A 22992-nucleotide genomic window follows, 5' to 3' on the forward strand; every position below is an offset into this window, starting at 1 on the left:
CCGAGGGAGAAGGAGAGAGGAGAGGAAGGAGGTGACTACCACCTCGCCTTAGCTCTTGGAGCCCCTTCTCTTCTCGTCCTCCCCATACCAGCACTGCGCTCCTCTCGCTCTGGGCAGCACTGACACACGGCCCAGGGTGTGGACGCTGCACGTCACATCTGGTTCAAAGCTAGGCTCCGGCGCTCACTCCTTGACCTCCCTAAGCTCTAGGCTCTTACACCTGCGAGATGGTGAGGCTGAGGGTTGCTGGGAGAATCCAGTGGGATGATGGAATTGCCCTGCTCGGCACATTAGCATTAGTATAAGGCCATTAAAAACAACCTTGACTCAGTGCCCACCCTCGCCAGGCCCTGCCCACCCGCTCAGGGCAACACCCACCTGTGGGTCACCTGCTCTACACAGCAGGCCACACTTCAAACCCACTTGGATTCTAAATAAGGTGTTACCTGATCTGCCGGGACCCGAACACCATTTGACAGTCTCTGTAGAGAAATGAACCCCGAGTCCCAAATAACCAGCTTGCAGAAGACTGTGAAACAGGGCCTTTTCCTAAGCGGGAGCAGGAACTCGAGTGGGAGATGCGAAGGTGTGGACTCACCTCTTGACGCATGACGCCCGGAGGGATCCCTCACGGGTGAGGCAGGAACACTGGACGCCACGGAGTTGTGTGCCCACCCTCCGCAGTGCCACGCAGTTTGTATTTTTATACTTCATCACTGTTTTCATTGTGAAAATCTTCCTTGTTGGCTATGACCATGAAACCACAGGTGTCGCCCCGATTGATCACTGTTACTGGTTTGGTGTGTGTGGATCCCTCCAAATTCTCTTGTTTCTTTCCCCAGAACTGAGCCCACTCTCCGTTACTCTGTAACTGCCGTGTCTAGCTAACGGGATGTGCTGGGCATACCTCCAGGTCAACACTTGCACACTTATCTTCATCTTTAACCCCAAAATGATGCTCCCCCGGGGCGGTTAAGGTGTCACCCGTCCCCTGAGTGGAGGGGGCCGGAATATTTCTAGTGCTTAGCTGTTCAAGCAATTCAGTAATACACATCCTTCCAACATGGACTTGAAGGTGCAATGTCAATTCCTGAGGGCAGGAGCATTTTTGTCTTCTTACATGACCAGTACCTGATAGCAATGAGCGCTTGGTAAACAGTCTATTGAATGAATGAATGATGGCATGAACAAATGACATCTGAAAGTCTCCGCCGTGTACTAATGCTTCATGTGGCACATTTGTTCCTGAATTCATGTGCTGAGACAAAGCGTGATGTATTATAAATTTTAATCGGGGTCGCTAGGTTGGTCTTCCCAAGGAGGTGGCCGTCCATACTCCCACCAGCACTGCTCCCGAGCCCCGGGTGCCTTGTGTCCTCATAGATTCCTCTTACCAGGTTTTGGAATTTTACTAAACTGCTGGATAAAAATACAGCATCTCTCTTGAGGTGACTTTTAAAAATTTTTTATTGTTGTCGGCTCTTCTCTGTTCCTACTCTTTGCCTGTTTTCCACTGGCTTGTCTTTTCCTCCCCTTTCGCCAGAGGTCCTCGTATATCCGCGACAGTAACCTTTTGTCTGTCGTACGCATCGCCAGAATTCTCTCCCTGCCCCTTCTGGGTTCACGATTCCCGGGATGGCATTGCCGGGATGATAGTGCGTTTTCGACTGAGTCATTGACACCATCCTCTCGTGCACCTGGGAGACGCAGTTGCCAGGAGCTCAAACAAGCGAAGGAGAGAGGGCCGCCGTCCATCAGTCAGGTGTCGGGATGACATGGGCAATTCTGGCAGAGTCTTTGCTATCCCACCTGCACTCAACACCCGAGCAGTAGTGGGACTCATCACAAAATTTGTTTTATTGGGCAAATATGAACATTATCGAGGAATTTCATCCTTTAAGTTATGTGTTTACAGTATTTAGAATTCTGAATGAGGAAGCTCAGAACATCCAAAGAAACTGATTTCAAACAAAAACCTAATCCCCTGAATTCTAATTCACCCCAAGTGCTTATCTCTCGTACCAGACGTGTCGCGAACATCTGTGACGACATCTCACAGTGGACCTGTCTTCTCTTTTGCAGCACGCCCTACAAAGTGAGACCCGTGGCCATCAAGCAACTCTCTGGTAAGGCCCTGCTATCATTTTTTAAATGAAAAGGGAAAAAAAAAGCTCCAGGCAGCTCCTATGATTGCATATGTCTTAGTTAAGCATTAGAATCTAAAGGCTGATACTATTCCAGAAGGTCAAGCCGTATCCCACTGCAGAGACAGTCTTAGACTCTGCCGTTGACAGTCCTCAGGGACCCCCTGCACCCTGTCCCTGAGGACTGAGCAGACACTGGGCGACATTCCACTCTTGTCTTCCTGGGCCCAGCACCTGTCCTGCCCGTTCAGACGGTGAGCCACAAAGGTGGGCCGTTTGTAACCCAGCCCTTAGGATTCCTCACATAGTCAGCGGTGTTTTATTAAAACCCCATTTCCTTTTCGATTTTTTTTATCACTTTTGTTTATGTATGATTTATGCATAATAAAATGCTCGCATTTAATTGTATATTTTGATGATTTTTGATGAGCTTTGAAAAGTTTATACGCCTTTGTTACTGCCACTAAAATCAAGACACAGAATGTTTATATCACCTCGAAAAGTTCTCTGTGCCCTTTCCCCGTCAGCCCCCTCCCTTGACTCCTGGTCTCTGTCAGCAACTGACTTGCTTTCTGATTAGGTTAAATTTGTCTTTTTGAGAGTTTCCTATAAAAAAAAAATACATAGAATGTGTACTCTTTTTTGTCTCAACCTAATGTTTTTGAGACTCATCCGTGTGTTGTATGTATCGGTGGTTCATTTCTTTTTACTGGTGAGTAGAGTTCCGTGGTGTGGATGGACCACAATTTGTTATCCAGTCATGTGTTGAAGGACGTCTGGGTTGTTTCCATTTGGGGGCTTTTAGGAATAAGGCTGCTATGAGCATTCAAGTACAAGCATTTATGGGGACATGTATTTTTCATTTCTCTTGGATTGCTGGGTCAAATGATTAAGTATATGTTTAACTTTGTAAAAAAAAAACCTGCCAATCATTTTTTTTCAAAATGGCGGCACCATTGTGCATTCCCACCCACAAGGTACGAGTGTTCCAGTGGCTCCACATTCTCACCAGTGCTTGTGGTGTCCGTCGTTGTATGTTAACCATTCTGATGGGTGTGTAGTGGCACTGCGTTGTGACTTTAATTTATATTTCCCTGCTGACTAATGATGGTGAGTGTCTCTAAAGTATTTGCTGGCCATTCATAAATCTTCTTTTAGGAAGTATCTTTTCAAATCCTTTCTGGTTTATTGGTGGTGGTGGTGGGTTGCTTCCCCTCTCGCTGAGTTGTGAGTGTTCCTTATCTATCCGGGATTCACACCCTTTGTCAGGTATATATCATACATATTTCCTCTTGATCTGCACCTTGCCTTTTCACATTCTTATCAGTGTCTCTTGACTAGAATTTTGATTAGGCCCAATTTATCAATCTTGCTTTTTTTATGGTTTGTACTTTTTGTGTTCTATCTAAGAAATCTTGGTTGATCCCGTAGTTGTGAAGTTTTCTTCTAAAACTTTTATATTTTAGCTTTTGCATTTAGGTCTATGATCCATTTCGAGTTAATTTTTGTGTATGGCCTTAGTCAAAAGTTAAGGTTTATATTCCTTTTTAAAGTTTAATCTTTGTCTAATTTTAATTTTTGTAAGATTGATGGCTACAAAGTAGAATTTTGAAGCCACCTGTCCCATGCTGGACAGTGTGTGAGGGAAGCACTGATGTTTGTGTGCCTCAGTTTCTCATTCTTCTCAGTTTACACATGAACACTAGTTGCTTTAAAGTTTTTTTATGCTTCACTAGCTCTTTATGAAAACTCCTAATTCAGTTCTCTTGATTGTAGATATTAGAATAAAATAAAATAAAAATATAAAATAAAATCTTGAGGCCCGAGTCCACCTCACACCGGGCTTGGGGTGAAGGGCTGGGTGGCCACCTCCTCTCAGGGCACCCAGCAGATGGCTGAGCCAAGGTCGTCTGCAGTCCATTCCAAACCTGGGGTCCTAGGAGCCACAGAGAGGTTTGATGACAACAGGCGCTGCCAAGGCTCAGGGGTCATGTTAATACAGCGCCGAGCCTAAGCTCATGATGTCAGCATGATGATGTGTTGAGCAGAGGAACAATAGGAGCGTTTTTTCTAAACGTGGTGGGATCAGAAGACAACTGCTCAGCTCGAGGCTTCACACGCTGTGTAAGGAGGGGGCAGGCGCCGGTTCTGAAGCCTCTGGCCAGCAGCACTGAAAGCAGCACAGGGCATGGCCTCCATGAGGATTTCAGCAGGGCCAGGCTCCCGCCACCCTGACCCCAGCCCAGGGCCTTGCACATAGTAGGAGCTGTCTGTGCTTGTCGGGCAGCACCTGGTGCATTTGCTCCGCAGCGTGAGCACCGTGCGCGGGCCGGGCCTCCCCTTGCTCTGTGTGCGTTCCTGTGCAGGTGAACACCACCTGTCCCGCCTCTGGTGCGTGAGGTCGCCTTCTCTTCAATGCGCCGGGATCCCAGGTTTTTATTTTTGGGACAGAGATGGTGTCAGGTAGACCCCCCTGGCCTGAGCCTTCTTGAGACCAGTAAGAAAGCAGAGTGCTGTCATCTCCCTTTGGAACTTGTTCTTAGCAATCATTGACTCTTTTAGCTCTCTCCGGGGAAATAACCTTCCGTCTCCCATCTGTCCCCACCCAGCCCTTCCCGGAGCCGCTCAGCCTCTGCTCGGGCTCCATCACAGTCCTGACTGTGCAGCCGTGAGTGCGGGCCTGTAAGGAGCCCCATGCGCCCTTGGATCAACAGCCCGCACTCACAATGGCAGGAAAAAGAGCCTCAGGAAAGGAAATGGGAGCCTGAGTCCAGACTCACGTGCAGCCGCGAGGCCCCTTGACCTGGCCCTTCCTGGGGTCCCCGCCCTGCTCACTCATCCTCTGAGTCACACGTTTCAATAGATGCTCCTCACAGTCCGGCAGAGCCGTGCGATGCAGAAATGCCCCAGGCGTGCTGTTTTGCTACTCAAATATTAGAAGACAGTAAAGGGAAAAGCATTGTGAAAAACATGAGATCATGGGAAGGAGGGCTGGGCTGCTTCAGGCCCGGCCCACGTGCCGCTGGGAGCTGCATACACCGTTCTCACGAGCAGGAAGCAGCTCCCGCAGGGAAGGGTATCGGGACAGCCTCATTCCTCCAGGGCAACCCCCCTGAATAGGGAAGTCGCGTGCTTAGAAACGCCTTTTTAGAAAAACGTTCTCTTCGCCTCATCATGGGAGACAATCATGCAAGATAGACTGCTTTTCCCTTTTATAAATGAAATAAAGTTGATAGCAACTATAAAAACCACAGGATGAAGTTTTATGCATCCTTTTATGACAGTAGTGCCAATTCTTTTGAAAACCCTCGAACCATTCATCATTTTTATTTGATTTGAGCAGCTCAAACTCCAACAGTGTTTTCCAAATTATCAAATAGATTCTTTCAGTCTCCGGTCAGTTATCAAGCGCCTGCCCGTGTGCCCTCTCCTACCAGGAGCCAACAGCGGGATGCCTACTAGAGTAACGGCCTCACCTGGATCAGAGCTCCGAGAGAAAAGGGTCCCCGAGGAGGAGGCCTGGCCTCCCCCAGCATGACAGGCAGTGTGGGGCTCAGGCTGTGTGCTGCCATGCTGGTCGAGGCCAGCATTCTATTTTGACCACAGGCCACCTGCGCTTCTGGCTGAGTCCACTTTCACGAGCCCCGAGAACCTGCAGCAGTTAATGGTTCCAGTCAGAGCCCAGGCAGCAACGGCTGTTAAGCCACTGAGTCACAATTAACCTCATGGAGGGTCTTCAACTTTAGAACTGAAAATAGGACCCTGTCGTAGGGACGCACGCACTGCTGTTCCTCTCCATTCCCTGCCCTTCCCTACGACCAGGCCGAGTCTTTAATCGCACAACACACTGCCCATCTCTAGCAGACTCGTCCAGCCCAGCCTGTGGGAAGGCTCTGTGGAGGCCCACACACCATCGCCCAGGCCACCCGGCTCCAGCTGAGCATGACTCTCCTGTTCTGTCACCCGGGCAGAGATTTCGGGAGACTTGAAGCCTTCCTGCACCCAACAGCTTTGTTCCCAAAGATGGACAATGAAAGGTGAGCCATAAACACACATCAGGAGCATCCACAGCTTGCGTTCCTGTTTCTGCAAGTCAAAGGTGACAGCTGGCCAACGGGAAGCTATGGGGTATCTGGCATGCACTGAACAGTGCCCAGAATTCCGACTGGGGACAAGCAGCCCAGTCCCCAGGGCACATACTCCTCTGGGGAGGGTCTGGCTGCCTCACTAGTTTAATGGGGGTCTTTATGCCTCAAGACCCAGGGAGGCCAGGCCAGAAGGGCCCGTCTGTATCTCGCCACGTGTACTGGGTCTGCCCGGGTCTCTTAGAGAAACCTAACCCCGAGCCTGTGCCCCACAGCTTAGGAAACGGAGGTCACACTCCAGTCGGGTTGTGGCTTGCTAAAGTCTCCACACCACAGAACACTGCAGCTGAAAGGGACTCAGGGACAGAGAGGGAACCCTGGAGCTGCCCCCAGGATGCATGATCCACCAGAAGGGGACCAAATGTCTCGAAGGCCAGCCACAGGCCAAACGGGGATTGCTGCACATGTAAAATGCACCCAGATGTTGAAGGCCTTGTATGAAAAAAGGAATGTGAAATATCTCATTTATAATGTCTATATTTCATGTTTTCTTATTGAAATATAATTCCCATGGCATAAAAATCCACCATTTCAAAGCATACGAATTCAACACTTTTTAGTATATTCACTTTATTGTGCAACCACCACCACTATCTAATTCCAGAACGTTCCATCACCCACACTTATTAGCGTTACTCGCATTGCCTTCACTCCCCATCCCCTGGCAACCACTAATCCACTTTCTGTCTCTATGGAAATGCCTGTTCTGGATGTTTCATATAATGGAAGATGAGGCCTTTTGTGTCTGGCTCCTTTCACTTCACTTAAATGTTCTCAAGGCTCCTCTCTCTGGTGGCAAGTGTCAGCACTTCATTCCTCTTTATGGCTGAACCACCTTCCGTCGTGTGGATGGGCCACACACACATTATGTATTCAGGGACGTTTGGGTGTTTCCACTTTTTGGCTGTTGCAAATGATGCTGCTCTGAATATTTGTTGCAAATTTTCATGTGAATGATGCATATTGAAATGAGATTTTTCGAGGTATATTAGGGTTAAGTAAAATATTTAAATTTTAAAAATTAAAAAGTCCAGCCACCTTGGTGGGAAGGGTCTGAGATGAGAACGCGTGCATGGCAGGGACCAGAGGCTGTTGGTGTGGTTCCCACTCACGGTGTCTCCTCCCAGCCCGAGTTCCCTGCCAGAAGGGCTGCAGCTCACGGCCCGGAATAGTCCTTCCGGTGAGAGAGGGAGCTGATGGACAGACAGATGCTCGGCTCCCTTGCCCTGTGGTGGGACAGTTCTCAGACGTCGTCCACACGGTTGCTCAGTGGCAGCCGCCCCCCGCGGGAAGCAGCTCACTGACTCAGCTGTGTGGGCGTTCTCTCCTTCCTTGCCCCAACTCCCCACGCCTTCCCAGGGATTCCTGGGACCACCTCCAAATACCCTCCTGGTGCCCAACTCCTTGTCTCAGAGTCTGTTTTTGAGGAGTCCAACCTAAGAGGCGCAGACTTGGGAAATGGGAAGATAGGACAAGGGGTTGTCCGGCTGCCCTCGGTCGTCGGTCATTTGGGGTAAATGGCCTCAGGAAAGCTTTAACCACAGTGCACTTCAATTGACCCCGCAAAGTAGCAGTCGGAATGCACACATCCCATGGTCTTAGGCGGATAAATGAGGCAATTCATGCCGAATGCTTAGCACGGTGCCTACCACGTGGTAAGTCCTTGATAAAGGGTGCCTATCAGGTAAAGTGACCTGGAGGGTGCTTTTGAATGGCTGAAGTTACGTGTCTCCAGAATGGCAGAATTTTGAGGGGACAGGAATGCTTCCTAAGGTCTAAACTGCACATGCAGTGCTGGCGCTGTTTTCACTTGCAAGTCAAGTTAATGCCTGAAATCTGAGCACAAGCATGTTGCTTATGAGAAATAACAATGCTCCTCAATAATATTTTCTCTTTTTAGTGCAATTTCATTCCAGAGAGCTTTATAATCATAGCCTGAGTCATCTTCGCTGGCATTATCTTCAAAACAAAAAGGATACAGTGTATACAATGAAAGCCACCCGTTTCTCCTCTGATGCCTCTGAGGGGCTTCCTCCATTTCTGTTTTCTTTAGCGTTGGGAAATTCCATGCTCGTCCTTCCCCCCCCCCACCTCCCCTCCCGCCGCCTGGGGTGGTCCAGCCAGCAGCAGCAGCTCTGAGCATCTCACTGTCAGTGATGTGGGTGGCAAACGATAATACCCGGGTCTTCAGGATCTGTGTGTCATGACTACAGAATTTAGGATAGTGAACATGATGCCAGCCAAACATTCCCGCAAGTACCCTCAGGAAGCATATGTTCAGACTGTTCTCTCTGCCTCCAGGCAGCTGTGAGAACAGGGCAGAACCCCCCCAACACACTCGTGTCCCATCTAACTGTGCGGTGCAATGCCCAGACATGAAGTGTGCGGTGTGATGAGCTGGAGTAGAAGTACACGTGCCTGGAAGGACCACCCCAATCACGATAAAGAGCATTTCCATCCCCCTAGAAAATTCCCCTTGTGCCTCTTTTCAAGTCAGTGCCCATGCGTTATAAGAAACCAGGGTTCTCACTTCTGTTACCAAAGGTTGCTTTGTCCTGTTCTTGAATGTCATGAAAATGAGATCATACAGGATGTGCTCTTTCATGTCTGAGTTCTTTCTTTTAGCATCATGGTTAAGGATTCACGCATGTAGCGTATGTGTTTTTGTGTGGCTAAGTGGTATTCCATTTTGTGGGTACTCCACAATCTGTTCTTTAATTCTCCTGTGGGTGGACATTCGGGTCATTTCTAGTCTGGAGTTAAGCAACCGTCGACGTTGTACAAGTCTTAATATGGACCTATTTGTTGATTGTTGTGGGTAAATACCTAGGAGTGGTGTTGCTGGTTCATATGATAAATGTATGTTTAACTTTCTAAGAAACTGCCAAACTGTTTTCCCAATGGTTGTGCCATTTGACCTTCCCACCAGCGGTGTATGACTGATCCAGTTGTCCCACACGCAGCCCAACGGTAGGCATTCTTAGTTATTTCTTTAAAGTTTTAGACATTCAAGTAGGTCTAAGACCATATTTCATTATGAGTTTAATTGGCATTTCTTAGATGATTTCATGATAGTTGAGCGTGTTTTTATGTGCTTATTGGCTCTTTGAATATCTTGATTCATGAAGTATCGGTTTTAAGTATTTTGCTCATTTTTAAACTGGCTTGTATGATTTTTTTATCGCTGGTTTGTAGGAAGCTATATATTCTGGATATAATTCATTTTTCAGATGTATGTATGGCAAATATTTTGTTTCCCACTTTGTGAAAAAGCTCATTCTCTTAATGAGGTCATTTGATGAGCACAAGTTTTTATTGGGTGAAGTCTCATTTAACAAGTTTTTCTTTTATGTTTAGTGTTTTCTGTGTCTTCTCGAATGCTTCTTTTTCTACCCCAAGGTTGTGAAGATAAATTTTGGGGAGATTTAGAGTTATAGCTGTCATATTTTAAGCCATGATCCATTTCAAATTAATTTTGTGAGTGGTGTGAGGTAGGGATTGACGATCATTTTTCCCCCTATGGCGTTTATCCAGTTGTTATAGCACCGCTGGCTAAAGAGCTTCCCTTTTCCCATTGAATCATTTCGGCACCTGTGTTGAAAGTGTCCCTATGTGTGTGGGTCTCTTTCTGGACTCTGTTCTGTTTATCGATCTAATTGTCTACCCTGACACCAGTACCACACTGGCGTAATTGCTAGAGCTTGGAATCAGATGGTCTTCCACATTTCCACTTCTTTCTTAGTTGTTTTGGTTAAATTTTAGAATTAAGAATCCACTTGTTAATTTCGTTTTAAAAAGCCTATGACTTTGATTGGAACTGCATGCAATATGTAGATTAATTTGGGAACAGTAACATCTTAGCTATATTGCGTCCTCCAACCCGTGAACATGATACCTCCTTCCACTCCGGGGCCTTCACAGCTTTCAGGATGGAGGTCCTACCTATTTTTTGTTAAATCTGCTCCTCAGCATTTTTTGCTTTCTGGTGTTAATGTAAATGGGATCTTAATTTAATTTTCCACTCATTTGCTGCTAGCGTGTAAAAAATAGAATAGCTTTTTCTCTATTGACATAGTATCTTGTGAGGTTACTTAATTCATTTGTTCATTCTGGTAGTTGTTTCATAGATTTCCCATAGAGACAGCCATAGATTTGACAATAAAGACAGTTTTACTTCTTGCATTCCAGTCTTTGTGGTTTTGACTTCTTTCTCTGGTCTTGGTGGACTGGTTGAACCTCCAATAATATTGAACAAAGTGAGAGCAGGTGGCCCTACCTCCTCCCAACCTTCTGGGAAACGCGTTCACTCTTTTGCCCCTACGTGTGACGTGAGCCGCAGAGTTTGTGTAGATGCCCTTTATCGGGTTGGAGTCCTCTTCTCCTAGTTTGCTAAGTTTCTCATCAAATGTTCTTTGCCAAAATTCTCTGTTAAATTGTGTCAGCTGTCCTTTTTGGCTCCGTTGAGATGGGTTGAGGAAGTTTCCCTCTTTCTCCAGTTTTCTAGTGGTTTTTATCCTAAATAGGGGTTGGGTTTTGTCACGTATTTTTTTCCGCATCTACCGGGATGGTCGTATCATTCTTCTCCTTTACTCTCTGAAGATGGTGAATGATGGTGACTGGTTTTCAAATGTTGGAACACCTTGCTTTCCTGGGGTAACGCCTCTTGTATTCTTAGGGAGCCGTCCGAGGAAAATACTCAGGAATCAATTTAACAGAGAGTCCCCAGGACCTCTCCCCTGAGGTAAGGTGAGGTCTCTTTTTATGTGTTGCTGGATTTGATTTCCCGGCAACGTGTTAAGGGTTTTTGTGTCTGTGTTCAGGGGAGACGTTGGTCTGTAACTTTTCTCGTGTAATGTCTTTGTCATGTTTTGATATTGGGATTATGGTGGCCTCATAAAACATGTTGAGAGGTTTGCTTTTTTTCTCTGTTTGCTGCAAGATTTTATGTAATGTTGGCATTATTTCTTCCTATGTCCATTTACATGTAATGTATTCATTGATATGGTTGAGGTTGAGTCTGCCATGTTGCTATTTGCCTTTTATCCATCTTGGGTTTTGTCTCCTGTTCCTCCTCTGCCTTCTCTTGGGTTAACTGGCTAAATTTTTGTGTTCCATTTCATTCCTTCTGTTGGCGCTTTAGCTATACTTTTTAGCATTATTTTTAGGTGATTGTTTAGGCATTATACTGTGCAACTTTAATTTTTTTTTTTTAATTCTAGACTTTATTTTTTAGGGCGGTTTTAGGTTCACAGGAAATTCAGGGAAAAGTCCAGAGAGTTCCCACATATCCCCCTCCCCACACTCTCTCAGCCTCTCCCACCGCCAACATTGACACATCATTATCAGCCAAAGTCCATAGGTTACACTGGGGTTCGCTCTTGATGGTGTGCATTCTGCAGGTTTGAACGGATGTGTAATGACATGTACCCACCACTACAGTATCATACAGAGTAGTTTCTCTGCCCTAAAAATCCTCTGTGCTTCTTCTGGTCATCCCTCCCTCCCCGCAACTCCTGGCAACCAGCGATCTTCTTACTGGCTCCATAGTTGTGCCTTTGCCAGAATGTACATCGTTGGAATCATGTATTATGCAGCCTTTCCAGACTGGCTTCTTTCACTTAGTAATATGCATTTAAGTTTCCTTCGTTCCTTTTCATGGATTCATAGCTCATTTCTTTTCAGTGCTCAGTGACAGTCTGTCATATGGGTTTACCACGGTTTGTTTATCCATTCACCCGCTGTAGGACATCTCGGTTGCTTCAGTCTTGGCAGTCATGAACAAAGCTGCTGTAAACATCTGTGTGAAGGTTTTGTGTGGAAGTTAAGTTTTCAACTCCTTTGGGGTAAATACCCAGGAGGACGATTGCTGGATCGTGTGGTAGGAGTACATTTAACTTTGTGAGAAACTCACAAACTGTCTTCCAAAGTGGCTGTCCCATTTCGCACTCCCATCAGCAGTGAATGAGAGTTCTCGTCGCTGCGCATCCTCGCCAGCGTTTGGTGTCAGTGTTGGGGATTTTCGCTGTTCTGATGGGGTGTCATGGTATCTTCTTGTTTTAGTTTGCATTTCCCTAATGATGTTGAGCTTCTTTTCGTATGTTTATTTGCCATCCCTATGTCTTCTTTTCTTGAAGTGTCTTTTCAGATTTTTTGCCCATTTTTAAATCATCCTTAACTTGTTAGTCTATTTAGAGTTAATATTGTACCACTTCACATAAAAAGTAAGGACTTTGCAGCAGTGTAATTCCTCCCTCACAACCTTTGAGCCATGGCTGCCATATACTTTACATCTGTGCTATAGACTGAATGTTTGTGTTCCCCCAAAATTCGTATGTTGAAATCCTAACCCCCAACATGACGGTATGTGGAGGTGGGGCCTTTGGGAATAAGTGGGTCACGAGGGCAGAACCATCATGAATGGGATTAGTGCCCCCTAAAGAGACCCCAGAGAGCTCCCTTACCCCTTCTGCCACGTGAAGACTGAAAAGGCGGCCAGGTGTGAACCAAGAAGAACCAAGAAGCCCTCACCAGATGCCAAATCTGCAAACATCTGGATCTTGGGCTTCCAAACTCTAGGACTATGAGAAATAAATTTCTGTTGTTTATAAGCCCCCCGGTCTATGAAATTTTGTTAGAGCAGACTGAACAGACTAAGATAATCTACATACATTTTCAACTCCATAATACAATATAATTTTTGCTTTAAATAGTCAGTTACCTTTTTTTCTCATGAGGGAGATTGGCCCTGAGCTAACATCCGAGGCATTCTTTCTCTACTTTGTATGTGGGATGCCACCACAGCGTGGCTGATGGATGCAGTAGGTCCTGCACTGGGGATCCAAACCCATGAACCTTGGGCCGCTGAAGCAAAGCACGCGGAACTCTAACCACTTGGCCACGGGGCCAGCCCCCACCAGTTGTCTGTTGAAGAAATTATGAAAAGAAACTTAAAGATAATTTTTTATAGTTACCTGTGTATTTGCTATTTCTGGTGCTTTTATTTCTTCCTGTTGATCCCAACTTCCGGCTGGTGTTACAGCTCTTCAGCCTGAAGGATTTCTTTTTTCTTTTAACCTATCTTGCTGTGCAGAACTGCTCGTGCCTAATTCTCTCAATTCTAATTCTCTCTCTATTCTAATTCTCCCTAATTCTCTCGCAGCTTTTGCGTAGCTGAGCGTGTCTTTATTTTTGCCTTCATTTTGAAAGATGGTTTTTCAGGATATGGAATTCTGCATTCACAGTTCTGGTTTGTTTTTATTTAAGACGTCGATTCATTTTTTCCTGGCCTCCATTGTTTCTGATGAGAAGTCAGCCTTTATTTTATCATTATTCCCCTGCATGGAATGTGTCTTTTTTCTCTGGCTGCTTTCAAGGTGTTTTCTCTCTGTCCTCGGGTTTCACTAGTTTAACTAGCCCTGGTTTCCTTTTTGTTTATCCTGCTTGATGTTCGTTGATCTTTCATGGTCAATAAATTTGTGTTTTTATCAAATTTGTAAAATTTTCAGCTGTTATTTCTTTAAATGTATTTTACGCGTCATTCTAACTCACCTTCCCTTCTGAGACTCTGCTTACGTTTCTGTGAGAAAGCTTGCTTTGTCCCTCAAGTGACTGGCTCTCTCATTTTTTAGGCTTTTTTCTTTCTGTTCTTCTGGTTGGATAATTTCTATTGCTCTGGCCTCACTTTCCCTGCCTCTTCTGCTGACTCCACGCTGCTGTAAACCCATCCATGAATTTTTTTATTTCAGATATGTTTTTCAATTCTACACTTTTCATTTGATTCTTATTCATAGATTTCTCTCTGGAGATTCCCCATCTGTTTACTGTTTACTAACATCTTTTTCTTTAGGTCCTTGGACATACTCATAATTGCTATGTTAAAGGCTTGGTCTGCTAATTTCAACATCTGAGTCATCCAGGGTTGTGTTGGGTGATTTTCTCTTAACTGTGCATCATGTTTTCTTGTTTCTTTGCATGTCTGTTTTTTTAGTGTGTACTTACATTATGAATAATATATCATAGAGACTCTGAATTTTGTTATCTTCCTCTGAAGAGTGTTGATTTTTGTTCTTGTCGGCTGCTGTTACTGACTGATCACCTTGAACTTGTGGGAGCTTGGCTTTATGCTTTGTTAGGGTAGATCTCCAGCAGTGGCCCTTCTGGGCTTTCAACAGGAAGCCTGAGGCACTTGTCAAGGCCCTTTCACTTGACTAGACTCAAACTCTAAAACTTCTTCTCTCCTGTAGTTGGCAAATAGCTGAAATCTTTGCTAAGTTCTTTAATCCTCCTGGGCCCACATGCGTGCATAATTCAGGGGTCAACCGAGGAATAGGAGAGTTTTTACAGATTGGTGTCCCCCACACCAACTTCCTCCTTTGGGAATTCCCCTTTCGTTTCCATCCTCTCTGACAGCCCCAAACTCTGCCCTCTGACGCCTCAACCCAGTACACTTTCTGCTTAAGTTCCAGCTACCCCACACTGTAAGATGTAAGCTTATAAGACGTAAGGCATAGCAGAGCATAGACATCTTCCTTTCTTTTAAAGCAGCACAGGACTTCCTGTTGTGGATGTCCCATGCTTTATTTAACTAGTCCCCCATCAATGGCTATTTGTTTGTGTTTCCTCCAGTCTTTTGTTATGACAGATGATCTTGGTGGGCTATTTTTTATTTCTCTTGCTCCAGCCTTTACAACTGTGTGCAACATATTAAAGTCCACAGATGTAGTCAAACCTTTCGTTTGCAAAGAAGACTCCGTCTTTTATAGATTTTTGCAAAAGTCCTGTCATTTGTACCATGATGGGTTAGTTTATTGGATTAGTTTATTGGATTTATCCTGACAGAATTCTTCCTGAAACTAGTCTTGTTGGAGTCATGTGACACACCGTCAGAGCCCAGACACGGTGAACCAGAGTTGACCTCCTTTGGCTTCACCATAAAAACTTTCCCACATGGTGTCCGGTCATGGTGACATACACAGGTTTTATGGCGGACAGAGTCCCACAGCATGGACAGTCAGTTGCTAGTTTCCAGATTCAAATTCCTCTGAGGGCATCCTCATGAGAATGTCATACCCATGTCTTTCTCCCTCAAAAGTACAGGCCAGCTACCTCGTCACCATGGCAGGGATGCTTCTGAGGGAGGAGGAGTGTGTGTGAGTCTTTCCCCGCCATGGGGAAGGGCAACCCTGCCCCATTGTGCAGCCGCACCTGGGAACCTGAGTGGGGAGGCAGGATGAGTTTGGCCGTGTCCCGACTCAGGCTTCTCTCTCTACCACGCACCCACTGTGGCTTATGAGGAGGATTAAGCGATCAACAGATGCAGACCACTTAGAACAGTGCCTGGAACAGAGCTCAGTAAAGATTGGGGTGGTTGTTGTGATCTGTAAACGTGTAAAGGGAAATTGCACTGCTAGCTCTCTCCGAGGCTGCTCACCTTGTAAGCATACTTCTTGAGAACTCAGCCCAGGGGGGCAGGAGAACGAGGGAGGAATTGTCCCCGGACATCTGAGATCAAGTGAAACCATGCAGAACGTGAAATCCCCCTCTCCAAAACCAAAAGGGGAAAAAACCCAATCCAGTTGCTGCCCCTGAGGTGCGGTGAGCCTGCTGTGATCCTGCAGGTGGCTCAGCCAGGACAATTGCCAGACACTCTCCAAAATTTCCCTTGTGGTCATCCGGGTCCTTCGGTCCACTTTACTTTCTTTGTTACATCTGAATGGCTAACAGGAGGCGGAAGCATCTAGCAGAGTCATATCGTAAGTCATCAGGGACGTCCCTTTGGCTGCTACTCAGCATGTATCATTTCCTGGTGGGACAGACCGTGCGAAGGGCTCCTGTGGCTTTAAGGAGCCAGGCGAGGTCACTGTTAATCATACAACTTTATTGCGCTCCTGGGTTATAAAGGAAGCGTCCTCATTCTGCATGTCTGTTTTATGACGTCCATAAACAGCGAATTGCCGACCACTGTGCCCCGGGTTAGAACGTCCTGGACCGGCTGGAGGGGCCGGGAGAGCGAAAGTGGAACAGAGGTGAGCTCGCCCCTCTTGCTTCCCTGGAGAGGGACCGTGACACCCCAAGAAGTGCCAGGGGGCAGATGAGGAGGCCCCCTGCCTGCCCTTCCCAGGCAGGGCCCTGGACAAGAGTACAAATAAATGCACCCCCCATGTTCAGGGCTCAGGGGTGTCGGTCTCTTTGGTGCCAAGTAATGTGGGTTATTTTCCCTGAGGCCAAATAAGATACCCCTTTCTGGAGGGCTAGCTTCAGACAGTTTGTGTGCTCTGGGAGCATGTCTGTTAAGTGTGTATGACTTAGAGGATGCTCTCTGTGTCTCTGTGGCTTCAGGCTGAGACTGATGGGGTGGAACGCAGCCCACTGCATCATGTTAGCAGCCGGGAAACACACAGCGGTGTTATGCAACGACTGCCAATGTATCGAGAGAGCTCAGGCCTGAACTCCAAGGCAACAGGCATGTGCCGGCGGGGTACTGGTCACAGTACCGTTGGGGGGTCACAGGCTTGGGTTTCAGATGCCCAAGCTTATGTCCCTGTGCCACCTTCGCTCGATGCGCAGGTCTGGGGGCCATGTATTGCTGGGGCTGTCTTTGCATCCATTTGCCCAGGGGTGAAAGGTACATGTCAAACCAGCTTAGGTGTGCCGAGGACAGAAGGATGGCTGTTGCTGTTATTGCTCTGTTCGGTGCAAGATGAAAAGGGTGTGCCAGTCAGCGGGCTGGCCAATCGAATTAGTGCCCCGTGTTCTACTAATCTTTGGAATAGGAATTATAGGTTGGGCTGTCCTGTTGATCAATGAAACCAGATTTTCATGTCCTGTGCTGATTGGTCTGAAACAAGTAAACAATTCCTGGAAAGGCAGGGAGAGGCGGAGGCAGGTTCCTTGAACAGTCTGCAACGCCCGAAACACCCCAAGGCAGAGTCGGGTGACAGCCTCTGGGCATCAGAGACATACAGGACTCTGAGGGTAGATCTCTGCCCTGGTCATTTGTGAGAGTAGCTGAGTAAACACCACAGGGGAGGGTGCCCATCCTGGCACCCTGGGGGCTCAATCCTGCCCCTGAATGCCAACAGGCAACTCTGCAGTCATCTCCAGGGGTTAGATTGTTCCAGTCTCCTTGGTCTGTTCCAGGGGCCAGGTCCTGGGGCCGTTCTAGTGCAGATCCGTGGCCCGAAGCTGGCTTGACTTGGCAGCGTCTTAAAAACTGGACCCGGCCTCTGCCCGGCTCTGAGATCGCCCTGGAACTAAACTCTACTACGTGAGAGACTTTTACTCGTCAGTGCCTGTCCCTGAGAGGACAGCCGGACAGACACCCCAGACGATCTGACTTAGGCCAGTCCAGGTGTAAGCAGGTGAAAAGCAGCCCAGACTTTGAAAAGGCTGGTGACGAGCCTCTGCAGCCTGTCGTTATGACCGATTGTTTGGGTGGCCGGATCTTTTGCCTTTATTGAAGTCGTTGGTGCCTAGGAGTACATCACAGTGAGCTTGGAGCAGCACCCTTGAAATCCACTACCGTGCCCTAGATTCAGGAGCACTCGTAGATAATATGGCAGCTGTCTCGTGGAACGGCGTTTTCTCTGGAGAGAATGTGAGCTGCCTGTGCATATCGGCCGGCTCTCCCCTGCTCCCACCCATATGGATCAGCAGTAGTTCATACTGACTTACCATTCTCTCAGAGCCTCATTTCCACTCTCCCCGTTTTCCAAAATCTTTGAGGTCCAGAGGGACCCCAGAGACCTGGTCTCAGCCCACCGTGAATTGCCAGTGTCCCTGGCTGTTGCTGGTTATCCTTAAAGCTATTAAGAAATTCTTAAAGCAAAATTACATGAACATGCTTTAATTGGTTAAGTTCAATATATGCCATGCAGCATTTAGGAGAAAGAGGTGGGTTTCCTACATATTATCAGATTTTTCTGATAGGGGTGGGTTTACCAAGAAGCTTGGGAATGACTACGGTTTGCTTGAAAACTGCTTGTTGCCCCCACATCCAGGGGTTTAGGGCTCTGTGAGGTTCCGGGGGCACTGAGGGAGTGAAGGGCACATTCGGGATGTTGCAGGCAGGATGCTGCCACTTCTCAGCCTGGAAGTGGTCCCCCCAGAGCTCAGCCCGTCACTCCAGGGGCTAGTAGTTCACTGGGGAAGGCACTGAAAGGAAGAAGGTGTCAGAGAGAACCTGTGGCTGGTGGTGACCCTTAGTAACGTAACAACAGTAGCCAACACAGGCAGTGCACGCCACCGGCCGGGCCCTGCCCTGGGTAGTGTACACACATTAAGCCACTGTTCATTTTTGAGATCTGGGAGGAAAATCCACTGGGAGGAAGCAGTGGCCTCGGCAGGAATTGCAGTGAGCCGGGGCCAGGGGGTTGGCGGGGGGTGGCACTCCCTTCCTGATTGGAGCTCTGCGTGTGAATGTGTGGGTGTGGCTGGCCTTCGTGCACACAGGCACTTTCGCTCCTTTCCCTTGCAAAAGAATGCAGATCGTGCATGGTTCAAGAGGCGGCCCGGGGAGCTACGGTGCTCAGTTACACAGGTGGCATCAGTGCGAACATGGGACCTGAGCAACGGACCCTGAGGCTGTTCTCACTGGGAGCTCAGCTTTGCTCCTGTGCCCTTTCTGAGAACAACGGCTATGCTGGCGTGGGAGACACTTGGGCTGAGGTGTAGCTGTTACATGGGTCAGAAATGAACATCTGCCCCTCGGACTGAGCAGGGAGGAGAGTAGATTTAGATTGATTCATTTTTAAGATATTTTTAATGAAATTAACATATATTCACTAGAAATAGATATACAGAAGCAAAAATAAGAAAAAAGTTGATATATAATCTTACAACCGAAGAATAACTACTATTATTATTTTAGAGTGTATCCTCCCAGTATTTTCAAAAACAGGATCACATTATATTCCTTTTTTAGTCTTTTTTTTTTTTTTTTGCTTTTTCTCCCCAAACCCCCCCAGTATGTAGTTGTATATTTTAGTTGTGGGTCCTTCTAGTTGTGGCATGTGGGACACCACCTCATTGTGGCCTGATGAGCGGTGCCATGTTCGTGCCCAGGATCCGAACCAGCGAAACTCTGGGCCGCTGAAGTGGAGCGTGCAAACTTAACCACTCGGCCACGGGGCCGGCCCCTCAGTCCATTTTTTTTTACTTTAACAATTGACGTGAACATTTCCCGAGATGTTATTTCCAATAGCAGGCTGTGTTTCCACAGGGCAGATATACCATCCTTTATTCGCTGTCCATTTGATGGGTGTAGAGGCTGTCACAGTTTTACTATGTTAAATAACACTGCGATGGACATCTCTTGTATACAGACATGATTATTTCCTAGAAATGGAGACACTAGGTCAGAGCATGTGAATATTTTTAGATTTCAGCCTCATTGCTGAATTGGCCTATTGAGATGTTTTTGTTTGTTTGTTTGGTTTTTGATTTATTTTGGTTGTAGTTCAGGGTTGGGCGTGGAGCCAGCATGGACGATGACATACAGTCAGAAGTAAGCCTTGTGCAGGTTCTCTGCATTTTAGGGCGTGAGCTTATGGCCACCTGGAGCCAAGGAGAGGTCACTCCCTTCCTGGGAGTGTAGAATTCTGGAAAGAACAGTGCTGGGAGCACCTACACCTTCCAGCGAGGTATTCGGCACTGGGCCGGTCAGGAAACAGGAAACCAGGCAGGTTCTATTCAGCCCGGGACCTGAACCTCGTAACACCGGCCTCCCAGCTGCTTTTACGTGCCAAGCAGCAAAGGGACAAACCAGCTCACCCTGCCCGCTTCCTTTCTGCGGACCCGCCATGAGAACACTCTGTTTTGCACTTGAAGTATGCCTTGACCTTTCTGTGTCCCGGTAATTGCCCCCACAAAATGGTCCAGGCACTAAGTGAAAACTTCCTGTATTTAGAGACCCAGTCCTGCCTGCTTTTCAGAGCTGCTGTTGACACAGGAGGACCACAGCTCTGCCACTCTGTAGAGAGACCACTGAGAGATGGGTTTGGTGGGCCTGGTGCCACCCAGGAGGGAAAGAGCACTTGAGGGTGGACAGGAAAAGTCCAGGCCCAGGAGAGGCCCTGGGGAGCTGACTGCGGGCCGGAGCTTCTGTCCAGGTGACCCAGCATCACGGCATCGGCGCCACGGGCCCACGATGTGCAGATTCAGGCCCACGATGATCCAGGCTTTCCCTTTTCTCATCTGTCTTTCTGTTTTGGTCTGCAGAGAAAGAAGAATTAATCCAGAGCGTGCTGACCCAGGTTGCAGAGCAGTTCTCAAGGTACAGAATCTTCCAGAGATACCACCTCCAGAGATGTGCACCTTTTCTTTTCATGGCTGTGGTGGGTCCCTGGCTCTGAGGCTGTCTCGGCCGGCAGGCCCTGAGACATCACTTCCCCGGGATATGACTTCGGTAACTAAGCCAGCTTGGATGGGGTCCAGGAAACGCTCGCCTTGCACCAAAGACCATGTACCAAGTGTGTCCTTTTAGACCCAGAGCTCATGTTGCTGAGAATTTTCTCAGCGGGTTCTTCCGGGAGTCGGAGTTCAACCCACAAGAATTGACACCATTTGTACAAATAAGCTTTCTCACGGAGATCCTGGGTAGCTTGGGGCTTCCTTTTCATTCCGGGTTACCCTGCCCATTCTGAAGGAGATGCTCCCAATTCTGTTATTTCACGTGGCGTCTCGCCGCCCCAGGATAATGAAGACGGAGAAAGGGCACGTGGGTGGTACTGTCTTTTTTTTTTTTTTTTAAGATTTTATTTTTTTCCTTTTTCTCCCCAAAGCCCCCCAGTACATAGTTGTGTATTCTTCATTATGGGTCCTTCTAGTTGTGGCATGTGGAACGCTGTCTCAGCGTGGTTTGATGAGCAGTGCCATGTCCGTGTTCAGGATTCGAACCAACGAAACACTGGGCCACCTGCAGCAGAGTGCGCGAACTTAACCACTCGGCCACGGGGCCGGCCCTGGGTGGTACTGTCTTGAAGCCCAAGAGTTGTTGAGCCAAATGGGTTGTACCCTGGAGAGGATACACCAGGTCCCCTGAAGGCGCTCTGTGCCCAGCGGGCAGTGGGCAGGGGCTGGGCCATCCCAGCTGTGAACAGAGGCCGCCGGGTCCTTCCCGGAGAGCACACGCTCCCTGCCCAGGTGTGTGGGAGTAAACATGCCCAGCAGCAGGGCAAGCCCCGTGCTCTGTCCTGGGCAGTACACCCTTGAGATGATTTGAGGGTGTGTCTCCCCCACACACACACTGTGAGTTCCTGAAAACCACCCCTAGCATTTCTGTGCCTGCCCCTCCCCGGTGCACCTGGAGGCCTCGCCTGCGGCAGGGGTTCCATAGATGTGTGCTGAACCCGCTTTCACTTTGAGCATTTTACCAGCTATAATTTGTCTTTTTTTTCTTTCCTAGAGCCTTTAAAATCAACGAACTGAAGGCCGAAGTTGCGAATCACTTGGCAGTGCTGGAGAAACGAGTGGAATGTGAGTGGGGATGGTTTTCTTTCTGTCTCTCCGTCTTTTCACCTCTTGTTAAATTAATCTCTTAAACCAGCGGTGAGTGGGGAAGGGAGGGGAGGGGAGGCTGAAGGTACGTAGTGATGTCTTTTCTTTGTGAGATGCCTAAAAGTTACCTTTGATCTTAACAAAGGCTGGAACAGTGACTGATCTAAGCACTTTATTTCCATTAAAAGTAACTTGGTGACGCGTGACACGTTACTGGTGCACGGTAACTTGCGGCGTGCTGCCTGTTTCGGTGGCACAGCACACAGGAGAGCATTCTTTCAGTGCAGAAGGAGAACCCGAGGCCCCCAGACTTAGCCCTCTCGGGCGAGGAACTTATGTTGCATATCCTTGTGTATGTCTCTTTTTACATAAATGGGGACACGCCGACCCACGCTCTCTGATTTCACAAAGGTTTTGGACTCTGTCTACTAAATCATCACCTCTTGGTTCCCAGTCATCACCCAGGAAAGCAGAGAAACTACTGGGTAAACGAAGGAGAGTCCATTCGACTCTTGATTCAATGGCCAAACAGCTAAAACTCTGTGAGGAACTCAGCCTCCAGCCACTCACCCTAGCATCCCCATCCGTAAGATAAGAAGCCATCTTGAATTCCACGTGCCTCATGGTTCTGCATTCAACTCACAGCGTGCGAGGCTCTTTGTCAATGTCGAGTCCAAGGTCAGCGATCCACGGGCACTGTATTTATTAACTTCGGGGATGAGTAAACAAACCCCAAAAAGAGGGCATCGAGGTTGTGATCTCACCAAACACTCTCTGATTGATTCGTATGTGTAGGACACTCTGGAGCTCGCTGTTCATATCGTGTAGGAATTGCTCGGGATTTTTCGGGAAAAAAATTCAGGGTCCTGCAAAATGGATCACCTAAATAACTTAAAACAGGATTTACATAGTCCTCCTTTTCAAAGTGCGTTGACATTTTTCAAATCCATTTGGTCATTCGATCTTCAGAACAGCTTTATTCTCCTGATTGATGATGAGAAAGTCTCAAAGATGAAGTCAGCTGCTCATACAGCAGATGGGACCAGCACCGGGGTCCTGGCTGGGCTGCTGTCAGTGTCACCGTCCTCCACACCTGGCTAAAGAGACTGGGCCCCTCGAGGAGGCCTGAGAACTCAGGTCTGAAGCAGGCTGTGGCCACCGGCCGTGGCTGCATTGAACAGAAAAGGGGTTTCTCCTAAAGGACTTTT

At 47.6% G+C, this 22992-nt stretch overlaps 1 protein-coding gene across 4 annotated transcripts in view; it reads left to right on the forward strand.

Annotated features, from left to right (window-relative positions):
- The window catches only part of PDE9A (phosphodiesterase 9A), an 89980-nt gene that overhangs the window by 35300 nt on the left and 31688 nt on the right, over window positions 1-22992 (forward strand). For 2 of the 4 annotated variants that reach the window (XM_070488940.1, XM_044750902.2), the window contains exons 4-6: window positions 2083-2126; window positions 20507-20561; window positions 21693-21763. In XM_070488940.1, the coding sequence (XP_070345041.1) occupies window positions 2083-2126; window positions 20507-20561; window positions 21693-21763 (170 nt within the window). Of the gene's footprint in view, window positions 1-2082; window positions 2127-16070; window positions 16315-20506; window positions 20562-21692; window positions 21764-22992 lie in introns of those variants that run through there. The other 2 variants (XM_070488941.1, XM_014839248.3) reach the window with 2 other exon arrangements.

This window comes from Equus asinus, chromosome 18 (assembly GCF_041296235.1).
Source record: "Equus asinus isolate D_3611 breed Donkey chromosome 18, EquAss-T2T_v2, whole genome shotgun sequence".
Taxonomy (NCBI): domain Eukaryota; kingdom Metazoa; phylum Chordata; class Mammalia; order Perissodactyla; family Equidae; genus Equus; species Equus asinus.